General features: G+C 41.1%; 3 protein-coding genes across 5 annotated transcripts; 1 reads left to right on the top strand and 2 right to left on the bottom strand.

Annotated features, from left to right (window-relative positions):
* Positions 1 to 266: 266 nt before the first annotated feature.
* gtf2e2 (general transcription factor IIE, polypeptide 2, beta) lies at positions 267 to 12,520 on the top strand. 2 transcript variants are annotated; one of them, XM_084003225.1, is made up of 8 exons: positions 267 to 467; positions 1,479 to 1,643; positions 8,635 to 8,717; positions 9,688 to 9,795; positions 10,944 to 11,126; positions 11,272 to 11,365; positions 11,528 to 11,643; positions 11,778 to 12,520. In XM_084003225.1, exons 2-8 carry the CDS (start codon positions 1,484 to 1,486, stop codon positions 11,895 to 11,897), a joined length of 864 nt encoding a protein of 287 aa, XP_083859351.1. In that variant the 5' UTR covers positions 267 to 467; positions 1,479 to 1,483; the 3' UTR covers positions 11,898 to 12,520. The 2 variants fall into 2 exon arrangements, with proteins under 2 accessions (XP_083859351.1, XP_083859352.1); XM_084003226.1 differs by having other exon boundaries at positions 1,451 to 1,643.
* On the bottom strand, positions 3,701 to 7,844 carry smim18 (small integral membrane protein 18). Its single transcript, XM_084005701.1, has 2 exons — positions 7,611 to 7,844; positions 3,701 to 5,036 (listed from the first exon to the last, which is right to left on the bottom strand). The coding sequence occupies exon 2, from the start codon at positions 5,029 to 5,031 to the stop codon at positions 4,708 to 4,710; it is 324 nt and encodes a 107-aa protein (XP_083861827.1). The 5' UTR covers positions 5,032 to 5,036; positions 7,611 to 7,844; the 3' UTR covers positions 3,701 to 4,707.
* A 263-nt stretch (positions 12,521 to 12,783) lies between the features above and the next one.
* Positions 12,784 to 15,573, bottom strand: LOC311009215 (dynactin subunit 6-like). Of its 2 annotated transcripts, none has more exons than XM_084003239.1 (7): positions 15,483 to 15,572; positions 15,208 to 15,272; positions 14,983 to 15,088; positions 14,745 to 14,830; positions 14,582 to 14,629; positions 14,299 to 14,441; positions 12,784 to 13,093 (listed from the first exon to the last, which is right to left on the bottom strand). In XM_084003239.1, the coding sequence occupies exons 1-7, from the start codon at positions 15,509 to 15,511 to the stop codon at positions 13,001 to 13,003; spliced, it is 570 nt and encodes a 189-aa protein (XP_083859365.1). In that variant the 5' UTR covers positions 15,512 to 15,572; the 3' UTR covers positions 12,784 to 13,000. The 2 variants fall into 2 exon arrangements, with proteins under 2 accessions (XP_083859365.1, XP_083859366.1); XM_084003240.1 differs by lacking the exon at positions 12,784 to 13,093 and adding an exon at positions 13,211 to 13,245 and having other exon boundaries at positions 14,274 to 14,441; positions 15,483 to 15,573.
* Between the last annotated feature and the right edge of the window lie 24 nt (positions 15,574 to 15,597).

The raw sequence follows: 15,597 nt of genomic DNA, 5'->3' as shown, positions 1-15,597 counted from the left end.
ACTGAACTCCTCAAAGCCATTATCTTTCTTCAGTGGCACCATAAACCATCCATTCACATTCAATAGGTGAAGTATTTCTCGTTATGTATCCCCTTAATAGTTTGTTCTCAATAATTGTTTTTCCTTTGTCGTAATAATAGCCCACGTATAATTTCTTAACATACCATTACCTAAGACCTTATTGATAAAGCTACTCTGTCGTGATGACGTGATGACGTCGTCCGAGGATTCACTGTCGATGTCCGACAAATCGAACACGAAACGGAAGTGCAGCATGAGAGGAAGAAAAAAAAGAGATGTTTGTGTATGAAGTTACTTAGCTAATGTTAATGTAGATTATCGTTGAAGGGAGAGGTTAAAGCGGTGTATTCATCGAAGGAAGCATTTCCTTCTGTTCGATACCCTCCGTAATTAAATAGTCCTCCTGGACTAAGCCTTCACTTTCTCTGAGAGCAGGAAAAACTCAGGTAACGTTAACCAAGATCACGTTGAACAAATCGGCAAGCTAACGCTAACTAACGTTAACGTGCCAGGTGTCAGGCTGTGTCGTTACGTTTGCTTACCCGTGTTGTTATCAAAATAACTAAAGTATTCATGGACGTTTGGTGAAGTACACAGCGTTAGCCGTGGCTAGTGTGTGGGTTTCACGTTATCACAACAAAGGAACAACGTCAGGCTATCTGAACAATGCCGACGAACGTTATGTTAACTAGTTAGTTGTTTCCCGGCTGGCAGAGGAGCTAAGCTAGCTAATGCTAACGTTAGCTGATTTATCTAGTTAGCTGGTAACCTAACGTTACACTTTGGGGGTCTTACCTCGGTGCCTTTTCTTCTCTGACGCCTGTTTAACCTGGTGGGAGGACGCTGCTCAGTCGTGGCCATGCTGTATTTACATGTCGTCCCAGTTAAGCTGCTGTGTGCTGTGAGACAAAGGTAGAGCTCAGCTATGGACACCTTCACGCCCAATAAGCTTAGACCGTTTCCAGTCCATATTCTGGAGCCCCTGAACCCCAGGGGTCCTAAAAGGCTGATGCTCATTGATTGTCAGAGGGCCTTGTCTTGTAAAGGAGTCCTTTGTCAGTCCGTTTACTTTATATTGTGCTCCTATGGTGCTTATTCTGAAATCAAATTACCCACCAATACACTGAAATCACCGGGCCAGTGGCACCAGCATAGGAGTACTACTGTTATGGTCTCTGTGTGGGAATAATATACAATACACAGAGAGTGGAGGTGGCAGTGTCACTGAGGGTCTCAACAGCACATTTTAAGCCCAGAGCCCCCAAACAGTTAAATCCACCTGTGTCTACAGTTCGTATCGGTACCTGTTTTTACCCCGATGTGAAAACAGTTTGATTATTTTCATTCGCTTCACCGCATGATGAAAAGTATCTGGTTGATATGAGATTTTTTTTTCTAATGGATCGCTTGCTTTATTTTGTTTTAATAGAATCATTGCTGTTTTTGTGCCCTGGCAGCCAGGATGGATCCAGCTCTACTGAGGGAGAGGGAACTGTTCAAGAAAAGAGCTCTTTCCACTCCGGCTGTAGAGAAGAGACAGGCTGCCTCGGACACTGGATCACACAAGAAGAAGAAGCCCAAAGTTGAGAAGGAAGGTTCCTCTGGGTCCAAACATGGTGCTGGTAAGTGACAACGACTTAAAAAAAGATATTCTGACGTTTCTTTAAGTGAATTGCTTCTTACTGGTATTTTAAGTTGATTGTGGATGGAAGCCATATTGTGGCTGACATGCAGGATCACTGTGCAGTCGAGAACACTGATCTGAAACTAGTTCTTTAATAAGCTGTATGCCTCACTGTGTGAAGTGACTTGGATCATTCTTTTATGTGTAAGGCAAAATCAGATTTTACTTAAACATTGTTTACACAACTTTTTATAAAACAAAATGTAACAAATACAAATGTATATAAAAAACACCAAGTTCTGAAAACTTTGGTATCTTGACCGTTGTTCAATTCAGAGTGCATATCGTCTGATCTAGTTTTGTAATTTTCATGCTCCAGTTCTGCTTTCAAATTATTTGAATTAAAAAATCAGTAGCCTCAGGTACATTTTCATATCCAGGACTTCTGTCATCAGAACCCTCCGATATGAAAGAAAATACTGCCCTGCAGTATACCTGACACTCAGGTGCTGCATCATTGTGTTAAAGAGACGGTCAGCATCATTGTCTGTATTTATTCATAGTTAACAGTGAGTCAACAGTGCCATCATGAGGCCAAATGGGATGAACACAACATTAACTGCTGTCAACACAAGGCTAGGTGAAACCTGGTATATGGCTGTGTGGTCAATGACGTGTTTAAGCTACATTTGAGTAAAATGTTGAAAATGCGCTTACAAGACTACAACTTCATACTCATATCTTAGGATGTTTGATTTGAAAGATCTTATATTGAAGAAAATAACACTCATTTTATGGTAGTTCATTCATTAGAAAGAAGAAAGAAAACACTGAAGCCAAACACAAATAAACAGACAGTAGTGGGCAAAAGTTACACCAAATCTTTCATTTTTGCTGTGTTGTTGGGTGCCAGAATCGATTTTGCATACATTTGAGATGACAAAGCAGTTTCAGAGATGGACATAAAATGTTGCTAATAGTTTAGCATAGCCTTCTGCTGAACTATTGGAGAGATGGAGAGAAAATGTTGCTAAAAGGCCAAACACTGAAAGAGCTGAAGAGAAAATGTATTTTGTAATTTGCTGCTGGCTAACATTTTCTCTCCATCGCTGAAATTTCTCTTTTCAAGTCTCTGTGACTTTTCTGCAGGAGAGTGATCGCCATCCAAATATTTATATGCCCTAACTTAAGGCTCGGTTATGCTTCCGCGTAGTGATCACGCAATGGCCACGCAGTTGCTTGGAGACCATGATGGTTCTGCGTTGGGTTTACGTGTCGAAATGCAATTCAATGCCTATTTGTTTACCTTCCGGCTTTAAACATCCACAATTTTTCAGAACTTGGTGTTTTATTTCTTTGTGCAAAAGCGACAAGGTGCAAACAATAAAACGAGGTGCAAACAATAAAAGTAGCCTTTTAAAAGTTTAAATGGCGGCGTTTAGTTAGATGTAGTTAGCGGACCAATTACAGCCAATGCTGCTGCGTTGGTGTTGCGTCGCCTCGACGCGCATCTAGGATTTTTGGGAGGTGCACGTCAGGACCTTGCGTTGGGCGTAAGGGGGGTCCGCAAGGACGTAAGGGGTCCGCAAGCCCCCTTGCGTTGTGTCAACGCGGAAGCATAACTTGGGCTTAAGTCTTCACAGTACTTCTGCTGGCCACCAGCCCTCTGGCCTCACAATCTATAACCAGTGTAGCACAAAATCATGGTGGGATTAACAAGCTAGGTACTGGATGGCTGGGTACTTAACTCACTTGCCCATCATGCTTTCATGCTACCTTGGTTACAGAAAATGAGGCCAGCAGCAGATCTTGGCCTAATGGTCCCTCTGCCTCACTCCTCTCCACTAGGAGACGATTTCGGGAGCTCTGCTAGCTAGCTAGCCAACTGTCCTCTCCAGAGCTCCTGCCTACTCGCCTCCCAGCAAAGTAGTCTGCTAGCTTGTCTGGTCCTGTTGGTTTATGTAACGTTTCACAGGTTACACGAGTAAAATAATAACTTTCACAAGTGTATCGGGGAGGGATTGACTGTACATACTGAGAGAAACTCATTTTCTTCAGCCATTATTGAAAAAAGGCCAACAAATCTTGCTAGCCACCATAATTAGTGTGTTGAAATAATTATCCTGCCTCCACCTACGCTCTGCTCACAAAAATAAGTTGTCATGGTTACGAACAGAAAAGGTCACTAAATGTGTATTCTCTTTGCAGAAAAAAGTCTGGTACATAATTCATTGACAATTTATTAGGTGTTTGTGGTTAGGCCTATGAAATCATACATTGTGCTCAAGTTGACAGGATAAATTACATCAATGTGCAGCAAACAAGTGTCACGTGTCATGAGATATAACGTTGCAATGCTAAACATTTTGACAACACTGGCATACAAGTTACTAAAGAACAGTGAAATGCAGGCTCTATTCAAAGCAATGATGTTGTCCAAGTAAGCTTAATCATTTGTTTGTTCATCCGGTCCCATTTGGAAACTGGAATATTGAAGTCTTAAGATTTGGCAGCATTTTCTGTCTCTATAGAACCGTTTACCACATCTCATAGAAGTTCATTTGCGGCTGACTCACAGATACGGGCATTGCTCGCATGGCAGATGTCATTTAACAAGAATACTGTTTTTTGTAAACCAGCTGATATTAGTTTCTATGTTATCATGGCCACGCTATGAGCACTAATTCTAGCACTATTGTTAGTAGACTACTCATGTGCTCTGGGCTTCTTCTGGTATTGTTTTTGGTGTTAAATATGGCTTTCAGGGTCAGCCCGGTGTGTTAAGTGGTAGTGAATGTAGATGTGTGAAGACTCCCTCCCAACTGTAATGAATAGCTAATGAGACTCACCCCAAATCAGGAACAAACTCTCTCCTTCATTTATTTTTTACATTGCCCTGCTACCTGATCTGATCTCTTCCCTGCCTTCCTCTTAACTGTGAGCAATTGAACCACTATTGGGCACTTCGAGTTCTCAGGGCATCAGGGTCAAAGCTGTGGAATTGCCCAGTTCAGAACTGAAACCCGAATTCCTACTCTTCCTCATCTTCCTCCCCGCTGCCCCTATACCACCTCGGTGCGGGATTCCGGCTCCTTGCAAATGCTGGTCATGAGCTTGCCGCAGCCTCCCGGCCCTTCCTCCTGTAGCTGGTGATGTGTCTTCCCTTTGGCACAGCACCCACAGTCCAGTAGCTCATAGAGCACAGCCAAGGCAGCCAGAGACACAACAGTGAGGATGAAGAGCAGAAGGATGATGAAGCAAGCCACGTTCCAGCCATCATGGAAAGGATAAACCTCCTGGACCTGCATGGAGATACGGGGGAGAGGGACCGCCTCTGGGTGCCATGGGAGATTACTTGGGTGTATAGTGGTCGTGATGTTGGCCATGATTTCTGGAAACGGGGAGAAAGACAGATTGTTAATGCCTGTGACAGAGTTTGGGTTTTCGCTGCGAGGCGGTGGCAGCAGGAGGGAGAACAGAATTAGAGAGCAGTGGTTATAAACTACTTGTTTCCATGGAGAGAGAACCATTAAAAAAATCAAAGTACTGGAAACATGTTTTTATAAAATCTGCAGATCGTGTGCCTGAATTTAATTTTCAGTTTCACACAGATAATGTACTATTTGACAAGTATGTAGTCTAACTAGAGAAATAATTGTTTAATAAATGAGAAGACAGTGTGTTATTAGAGCAAAGGGTTGTGTTGCAACAAAGCAAAAAACCCTACTGAGGCCATCTGCTCAGAACAAAAGTAGACTTAAAAGCCTGGTAGAAAAGGAAGGCTCCACAAGAAATGTTGCATCTACGCTTGGTTTGCAACTTTTCGGCCTTCAGCCAACACCTGACCAAAATGTTGAGACTAAGCAACTGCAAGCTAATGATGAAGTCAAAGATGTTTTGTAATATTCACTATCCTTTCACATTTTCAGCCGAAGCCTACCATTTTAAAATCCTCAGGGAAGAGTGCCAGTATTTCTGCCACACATGCACACACACACACACACACACACACACACACACACACACACACACACACACACACACACACACACACACACACACACACATGCTCGAAACACACATGCACACACATTTTTATCATCACTTACTGAGACCAAGGAAGCTGACCCAGATTGCTTGAGTGAACCACAGAAATGAGTAGAGGAAGAGGGACAGAAGTCTCTCTTTCAGCTAACACTGTACGGTTGCATTTTTGTGTATTTCTCCTCCAATAATTTCAATGGAGCTAACTTTGTGTAAGAACAGACGCTTTCATGTACGAAGCATAGATTTGTGGATTTGTGAATTTATTTTGGTGCCCTTGCAGAGAGAAATGCTCCTTGTGTGGTGGTAACTTGGTTTTTCCATGTTACTTGACGCAGATGTGATTCAAACCCATTGTGGCGGTTTCAGTTGTCTCAGGAGGACATTTTCAACTCAGTGTATTTTGGCACTTGGGTCATTTCCTAACGCACTACTACCGGTGTGATTCAAACTGGGCTAGGTAAAGCCCAAGTTATGCTTCCGCGTCGACACAACGCAAGGGGGCTTACGGACCCATTACGTCCTTGCGGACCCCCCTTACGTCCACCGCAAGGGCTTGACATGCACCTCCCAAAAATCCTAGACGCACGTCGAGGCGACGCAACACCAACGCAGCGGCATTGGCTGTGATTGGTCCGCTAACTACATCCGCTGGAGACCGCTTTTCCGGTTTCCACTCATAAACACCGCCATTTAAACTTTTAATACTTTTATTGTTTTCACCTTGTCGCTTTTGCACAAAGAAATAAAACACTGAAAAAGTGTGGATGTTTAAAGCCAGAAGGTAAACAAATAGGCTATACGAGGCTAACGACGATATACGTTAAGAGTCTCGGTCGGTCGGTCAGTCTTTACAAAAAACGTAGCGCCCTCTACCGGTGTGGCATTGAATTGCATTTCGACACGTAAACCCTACGCAGAACCATCATGGTCTCCAAGCAACTGCGTGGCCGTTGCGTGATCACTACGCGGAAGCATAACCGAGGCTGTATATGTAGAGAATCTGTTGCATGTTTTTGTGGCTATTTTCTTCTCAGTTTATTCAACTTAACTCCCTCTTTGGCGTTCCCCTTATCGCAGACACAGCTCATAATATCAACTTCACTTCAAGTGATTATCATGACAACAACCCACCCACCCCCCCCACCCCCCCCCCCCCCCTCCTCCCACATATTGTCTCTATACTTCTTTTTTTTGTCAGAGCAGTCAAATACACAATGACAGATTGGCTCCCTTCAGCATCTGGTATCTCACCCAAATGAGCCCCACCCCATCCATGCTCTTAAGGATCTAAGGATCATATATTGCTGTCTGGCTACACACTCTCTTAACGGACACAATCTCACATATACACTTATGCACTCTTAATGCCCCTAGCCTGCTCCTCACAGCTGTCGGTCATTGATTTATCTTGAGAGCTGTAGTTTGCACCGAGTCATGCATCTCCACGAACACAGGATGCATATGAGTAGCCATACAGGCAAGGAAAGACACACAGTTTCTGATGTGTATACTCGCAGGAATTGTACAGACAGAAATCCATGTTTATTTAATCCATTGCGTGCTTGCTCATTCTTGGCCTAAATATTACAAGTGCCTCCTAAAGCTCTTAGTTCTTAGTTATTGTTACAGTCTGAATTACATTTTACATAGTTGTTAGATATGGTGATGTGCAATTTTAGATTTCCTGCAGATGGAATTGGCTTCATGAAAAGATCTGCTGCATTTAAAAATGTATGATTCACCCTATGAATGCTGGATTACACACCAAAAAACCCTTATAGTCATGATAGCTTCACAGTGAGATCAACAAGAGCCTACAGCCTGTAGCTTCGATTCATACTGTGGATTGTTATGATGTGTTGATGGCAAACAAACGCATTATTCTGATGATGCCATTCTGAAGAATTTGCAGACTCACCTGTGTATCTGGCTCAGTCTCTAGAAGATGCACGTCAACAGATGCACTCTTCTGTCGCGGGTGCTCCACCTATCGCTCTGTCTTCCACTCTCTCCCTCCTCCGCGTTCACTCCTCGACCTGTTTTCCTCCTCGACACTCTCGCGCACACTTGGCTCGTGCACTCGCTCTCTCCCTCCGCCACTCCTTCCTTGCAGCTCTTCATGTCTCAGCCAAACAGCACGGGGCTCCTCTCCATCATTGGCTCTTTTCTCTTAGCCCTGCCTCTGCACCATTCGTTAAGCGGTCTGTCACAATTTCAGGGTCCTGCCCACAGTGCAGCTCACAGCAACAGAAGCTCCCGCCCACACCATGAATCATTCATGAGTCAGGGTCTGTTTTCTGCTTTGATTGGCGAGTGCCGAGTCCAGACCTCAGACAGTTTGAAGGGGGGAGCAGCATTGTTGGACTCCAACAGAGAATAGCACCAGCTGGCCAGACTTCAAATCATTCTTAGCAGATTCCTTTTCGTATACGACCCCTGCAGTATTTTTAAGGATAAGGCTGATGATATGATATATTTTTCTTATCTCAAAAAATCCCATGAAAAGACCAATACTAACAACAATCCAAATCAAGTTTGTGCGTCTTTTTCCTCTGTGCAATAGAGCTCCATTGATGTAGTTGGTTTTCATTAAAAATGTAAATGAGTCACACTTTTGTGGCACTGCAAGCTTCTGAGTCGATCCCATGATGCACTGTCCTGCTGCCATAAATACTCATCACCAAATGTGTGTTGATTCACAAATTTATTGTGATGCTTTTCAACACTTATCAGGAGCAAATATGCTTCAGTCTGAGTGCCACTTATTGTATTGCATTGTTGGCTTTAGTGTTTTCATGGGATTTGTTGACCAGACTCATAAAGATTAACCTCCATAGAAAATAATGTTTAAGTTTTGTCTTATGCTGGTTTTGTGTCTGTCTATATAATCCTCTGGTGTCTGCCTCTAATATAAATAAGGTTCTTTCTCTTTTTGTCAACAGAGTCAAGTAATGGCAACTTTAACATCAAGACGAGCTCTGGGTACAAGTTTGGCTGCCTGGCCAAGATAGTCAATTATATGAAGGTAAGCCGCCTCCTTCTAAAATAGGAACATTCTCAAGCAGTTTAGTGGAGGAGACAGTTCACCCAAACTCACACCACAACCATCCAGATTGAAAAAATAACACTACAGGTAAGAGGTATATTTTGAGGGAACTGTCTCATTTACCACATTTTCAACATAATACGCAAATTTATTTTTACTTTCTGGCCATTTGTTTACACGACAACAGCATTTTGAGGAGCTGCAAAAGAAAACCTTTGAAATCGTGTTCCAGAGTGAAATCCTCAGGAAGAGCTCTCTATTGCAACGTTTCACTGGACTAGTGGCCTGGCACTGCGTATCTTTTCCAAAACATCGTCTAAATGCACAACACTTTTAAACACTTTTAAAACGTGAAGGAAAAACATTCCCATTTTTTTGTGAGACAATTAAAACGTAAACGTAGCCTTAATCTTGGAGGTTTTAAGTTTTTGCCTGTGCAAATGAGCACTGTTTCAGACAAAGGTGCCTTTCAGTCCACAAACACTGTTCAAGTGTATATAAAGCTATCACATCATTTACTTAGTTGCTATATTTTAAGCTTGTCGTCATCTCCATCGAAGCTTAAAAAAAGTGTGTGTGTGTGTGTGTGTTTAATCAGTCCGTCTCTTTCTTTTGGTATGTTAACAGCTTGTTTATCATGCTGTGACACTGCAAAGAGGCAGCCAGGGCCTGTCACTAGCTGTTTGAGTCATCCCTCGCAGCAGAACTCGCACACTCAAGTTGACAGATTCTCTTTTTAATGTGTGCATTTTTATTGCCATCTGTTGAACACACAGTATGCACCGTGTAAAATACCCCGACAATTGGATGTAAGGTGCAAAATCACTGCAGACATTTAGCTGAAACCCACGCCAAGGGTGGCAGCTAAGAATGGCTTACATTTTAAAATGAGCGCTGAGGAAGATTATATGCTTGTTGAATGTGTATGTTTTTTTCTCCTTTATCTCAGACAAGGCATCAGAATGGCGACACACACTGCCTGACCCTCGAGGAGATTCTGGATGAGACCAAACTTCTTGACATCAGCATGAAACAGAAACAGTGGCTCATGACTGAGGTGTGTTCATGTTTCTTAAGGGTCATTAAGGGGTTATTAGACCCCCCCCCCATTTATAATTTCTTCACAAATCAATTAATAGTTTGTATTTTTAGTTTTCTGAAATGGTATGGATGTGCAGATGAGGCATTATCCTATTACATAAATGCTAATGTTCATAAAAGAAATCGGATATTTTATTACATATTAGTCAAAGGTTTTTACAGAAGGAATTTTGGATCTCTCGTTTTGTTTGTTTTTATGAATAACATGTTCAATATATCAGGCTATGAATAATATATGAACAAACCTCTCTGCATTAACCTTCAGAATATAGATGGGAATGAAACTTGAAAGTTTGGTGGAAGTGCTACTAAAGTGGAGATTTCAGGCTGATTTTGACTAAACGGCCTTTAAAGATATGTATCATAAATATACTAGAGGTGAATATGCGATTACTTACATTAAGACAGTTTGTTTTGTATTACAGGTTTTCCAATTAAGCAAAATGTAGATGAAAGAAGATTATATGGAAGCAAAATAGTCCAAAACCTCAAAATTAACCAGCGCATGAAAAAAAAAATCGGTCCTAATGCAATAAGTACCTGTACAGATTCTGTCTTAGGTTGCCTCCTCAGTGATGAAGCATTCACCTGCATTCACTAATTGTCACCATTTACGAGTGGACCAGATCTGCTGTCAGATCATGTGCACCTACTCTGCTGTTATACAAGCTACCCTTTTCACGTATTAACTGACTAACTAACTGTTTATTCATTAGTTTCAAGCAACTCAAGTGTGAAAACCCTATTTAAATTATTTTGACATTATTGCGTTTGACTCTGCAATTCGAATTATAGACTGTCATTCTAGATGTATTAATTCCGTCTGAAGATATCGCCATTAATTTAAATTGGCTACTGATGCTATTGAATAACACTACAATATCAATATGAACATCTCAAACAGCAAATTGGATTAAATTATTTAGGGTTTGAATTGAGGTTTGTAAGTAATTTATGTGTTTATTATGTCATTATATGATGTTCCCATGAATCATATAAATGTACAAACTATTTACATAACAGAGTTGTTTAAATACATATACACATCTCCCAGCTGGTCTACTACTTAACTAGAAGCTCACATCTACCCCTTGACGTTCTCAGGCCCTGGTCAACAACCCAAAAATTGACGTCCGGGATGGGACGTACGGCTTCAAGCCCAAATTCAACCTGAAGGACAAAAAAGCCTTGCTGAGGCTGCTGGACAAACACGACCAGCTGGGCCTGGGAGGAGTGCTGCTGGACGACGTGGAGGAGGGGCTGCCCAATTCAGCCAAGGCCATCAAGGTAACACTCAATACAAAAAGTCCAAAGATGCCCCCTAATTTATACTGCGCATTGTGTTAATTATTAATAAAAGGGACATAAATTTGTGTGCTGAGTGAACGTTGAGGACACAGGAGCAGAAACCTGAGCTCTCATGCGTTCTCAGGCTTTGGGGGATCAGATCATCTTTGTGACGAGACCAGACAAGAAGAAGATCCTATTCTACAACGACAAGCACTGCCAGTTCACGGTTGACGAAGGTGAGCATAAGTCCGCTTTGCCTATCATGTTTATTTGCAGCTTACTTTCACACGTACATGTTAACTTCTTTTGGAGATGTAATTATATATTTCTATCATTTGTATATTTGTTTTGTTGTCTAGTGCGTTTGGTCAAAATCACAAAACGACTTGCAATTGCAGAATTCCAGAAATTGTGGAGGAGCGTTCCGGTCGATTCCATAGATGAAGAGAAGATTGAGGAGTACCTGAAGAAACAAGGCATCTCCTCCATGCAAGAAACAGGACCAAAGAAAGTGGTCAGTGTCCACAAGCCCCCCTTCTGTCCTAATGTGTTTCACCAGAAATTAAGGTTTTAACACTGAGCGTTGACATATGTACTCTGTTAATCAAGCATCTAAATCAGTGCTTATTCTTTCTGTGCTCCCTGCAGTTACCAGTTCATAAGAGGAAGAAGCAAGGTGGGCAGAGGAAGAGACACTTCAAGACCCACAACAACCATCTGGCAGGCGTACTGGAGGACTATTCAGACGGCGTTCCTGTCAAGAAGTGAGATCCTTTCCCTCGCTGCCTTGTGCCCTCAGAGGAGCTGAGGAATCTGTAAGCCAGAGATGGCTGGAGATGGGAGTCCTGGGACACCTGACAATATAAAGACTTTTTCATGGCCATTTGTTTTGTCAAAACTAGCTAGTTTTCCTTTATTTGCTCTCCTCTCAGTGATCTTGTATTACATGGAGTGAATAGCAACAAAGTTTTGGAATCCTTTAGTTTATTGATCAGTGAAAACTGAGTACCAGAACAATTTAAGGACACTGAATTACCAAAACCACCATCCCAGAGGGGGTGCTGCCACCTTACTGTAAATGTGGTTGAAGTGGGTTAATACATTTTTCCTTCATTTTATTTAGTATATTGCAAAGGGGTCGGTGGAAGCTTTTATTTTAAAGGGCAGCAGTCCTCATCTGATTGCAACCTTCCATCCTTTTAATAGTAATAGCAGAAGACAGGCTTGTGTTGTGCATCATATTGAGGTTTCATCAGCATGAAACATCTCAGACATAACTTCTCGTGGAAATTCAGAGTATTTAAAGTGTCACTTTGCAGCACCATGCAGCTTAGTGGTTGAAAATACACAAACTTGTTGGACTTATTTTAATAAATGACGCTGTTACAGGGCACCGTCTCATTGCTTCATTTACATAAATGCTAACATTTGGGTATTATGTGGAATTCATGTAGAAAAACAGTAAAAAAAATACTTGCATGCCCTGTGTTGTAAAAGGTTTTATTATAAAGCAGGTCTAAGCGTGACTATAAACACTGAATGTATTGAAACGTACAATCCATGAACAGTGAGCATTAGTTCTTATGTTTTTTAACTGCACCATTTACAACCTAGTGATGAAATTATATAAATTAGTACATGAAGCACACATCACCATGTTTAAGGCTCTTTAATTAGTAATAGAAAAGGTACATCCGCGCAGCAAGATAAAGATGAAATGCTTAATCAGCTGTTGGAGTAGAAAATATGACAAAATAGTAATAAAGCTAGGTACATATTATATAATTCTATACATTCAAGCTTCCTTCCAGAAGGATCTGTTTAAATGTGGGTTTGCTAGCCAGTTACAACTTACAGTATTAAGTTACATTTTAGCTAGCAGTGTGGCCAGCTTTAACCGTTTTCTTCAAATGGTGGTAGTTTGGCAAAATCTTCATCAGAAAGTCGAGCTGAAGAGTCTGCGGCTGTAAAGAGGACGGTACAAACATTTTAATAAGGGGAGGACTTAGAAGTTGCGTTTATCAAAATGCTTTCAAACTCAAGTCACTGGCAATGTTCGAAAATATTGAACTGAAAACTCTACTGCCTAAACCACATTAGACCTGAAAAACCATGACTATAAAATGTGTTTTCATGCACAAGTTGAGTAGATGAATAAAATACCAATTGGTATGAGAAGCTGCAATGCTGTTACATATTCAGGTACAGTTTGTTAAACTTTTGGTGTCCAGCGTTTCATACATGCTGCAATGTAAAACATCTCATTGGAACATACAGTGTAAATATGATGTTGAACTTTTTTAGCTTGCATGAACTATGTATTTCAGTGTGCTTTTGCACAGAGCTTGAATAAAATGATTGCTTTTAATACTTATGTAACCTAGGAGCTCTCAGACATAACATAAATGCTTCAAGGACATACAGACAGGAGACTCCTGTTTACCAAGGATCTCCTGCTATGTACAGTATATCACGGTCATGTTTAATGTAGGCATATTGAGATAACTTGCTATTATGTCATTTTGGCTGTAGTGGCACGTGACAATGTAGCTGTAATTTTATTGAGGATTACGATAACATGCACTCACAATAAGTTGATTGTGGTGAGTTTCCATTCTCAGAATAAGTGTAAATATCATCTGACTTGAAAAAATCGGTCTAACTTGTTATCGTGGTAGAGAAGGAAAAAAATGGAGCTTGATTTTAAAAATACAGGATTAAAAATACATTTAATTTATTTCCTGTATTTATGCAGGGAGACCTTATTCAGATTCAGACAACTTTAATGGTGCCAAGAAGGGCAATTATTTTGCAGCTTACCATTTATGATCATCTTATTTAAGATTATTAGTATTATCAGTAATGCAATAACACAATGTAAAAGGATTCCAGTCTGTTTAAGTGCCAATTTAAGGTTTGTATATGATTAACAGGAGAATATCGTGAATCGCAAATTACAGTTTCATATCAGCTCTGGCTTTAAATCACCATTTGCTTTAATGAAAAAACAATAACAAAAACATTACATACAGTCTAAAATGTATCAAATCAGTCTGACAAAAAAGTTAAATACAACCCAAGGTCTACTCAAACAAACATTTGACTAGAAAGAAAAACACATTTTAATGATCCAGCTGGAAGCACAAAATGTAATGGACGGCTGCGGTACCTGTGGTCTCTCCGTCTGAACCCGCCTCATACATCCAGAGCCGTAGATGACCGTGTTCTCAGGTATAACTTCACAGGTGTTGACCTGACAGAAGGCTCCAATGATACAGCCACTGGTAAGGATTACGTTCCTACCGACGTCAGCTAGACCACAATGTAGAGGACATTAGAGATGGTGAGTTGTTTGCTTTTATTTGATGATTAGAAAACCTCATAACACTGCACTGCAGTCAATACAAAAAGTTAAAAATCACAAAAGCTGAATAAAGATACACACATCCTACCTTTGGATTCAATCACGTTGTTGTCCCCAATTTTCAGTGCTTGCGATACTGTTGGTTGTCAGCTAAGCCAAAATTGCTTTTTGGTAGTTAGTATTCATGAAGAGGTTACACTATTAGATTATTGAAATCGAATGAGCCCGGTCAGGCGAGTCAAAAAGGATACCACAGCCAACTTCAAACACATTGTTCATGCCAATGGTCATTGTCTTTGGCTCCACTTCAGACTCTGGTGTGATGTTTTCTGGGTAACTGGAAAGCAGAACAAACAAGCTCGTCATTATCATGATGCAGTTCCGAATACTTTCAAAACAGAGACAGCCCAAATGCAAAGATTAGTCACTGTGCATTTGGAACAGTGATCGAGCCTACAGATTATGAATGTACAGGGAATCCTGAATTACCCATTAATGATCAGAGCTTGCTCCTCGATCAAATTCCCTTCTCCGATCACGATGGGGCCCGCCTCTGCAATGATCCGAGCTTTTGGGTGGACCACCGTCCTGGGACCTGACAAAAAAAAGATCATTGATGAAACAACGAATAATAATCCAAATCCGACGTGAGAATAGAAAATACAAATTGTGTCTAGTCTAGAAATCCAATACTTGGAAAGTGAAACATTTTACCTATTGTGACATCTCCTCTGATCTCACTTTCGACGCAAACTACGGCCCCAGCGGCTATTTTGACACTGCGAAACAAAAGAGTTAAAGGGAGACATGAGAGAGAAAAAAGGTTGGAAATGTTTGCTAACGTTGCTAGCTAGCCATTTCGCTAGCCGTATAAACTGGGTAACAATTACATGGTTATTTCATTGTGACTAGTTAAGTCCTAATTTTTTCATTGCTAACTTTTAGTTTAGCGGTTAAACATAAATAATTGTGCGAACATCATGTTTTACCTTTTCTGTGCACTTTGTTTGCCGTCCATTGTGACAGACGAAATCCGATCGGAGCCGCGGTCGATTCACTCGATGATCGATTTGGAGTACTTGCTGTCACATCATGTGCGCATGC

The sequence above is a fragment of the Eutrigla gurnardus genome (genome assembly GCF_963514095.1).
Source record: "Eutrigla gurnardus genome assembly, chromosome: 3".
Taxonomy (NCBI): domain Eukaryota; kingdom Metazoa; phylum Chordata; class Actinopteri; order Perciformes; family Triglidae; genus Eutrigla; species Eutrigla gurnardus.
Note: the sequence above shows the minus strand (reverse complement) of the source record. Positions and strands in the feature narration are given on the sequence as shown.

Coding starts and splice junctions, on each gene's coding strand:
- LOC311009215 (XM_084003239.1), bottom strand. CDS start 15,511: ATGGACGGCAAACAAAGTGCACAGAAAAG. Junction 14,630..14,744: donor TGTGTTTGAAGTTGGCTGTG/GTATCCTTTTTG, acceptor GACAACCAACAG/TATCGCAAGCACTGAAAATT. Junction 13,094..14,298: donor TTCAGACGGAGAGACCACAG/GTACCGCAGCCG, acceptor TCCTCTTTACAG/CCGCAGACTCTTCAGCTCGA.
- smim18 (XM_084005701.1), bottom strand. CDS start 5,031: ATGGCCAACATCACGACCACTATACACCCAAGTAATCTCCCATGGCAC.
- gtf2e2 (XM_084003225.1), top strand. CDS start 1,484: ATGGATCCAGCTCTACTGAGGGAGAGGGAACTGTTCAAGAAAAGAGCT. Junction 11,127..11,271: donor ATTCAGCCAAGGCCATCAAG/GTAACACTCAAT, acceptor ATGCGTTCTCAG/GCTTTGGGGGATCAGATCAT. Junction 11,644..11,777: donor AAACAGGACCAAAGAAAGTG/GTCAGTGTCCAC, acceptor TGCTCCCTGCAG/TTACCAGTTCATAAGAGGAA.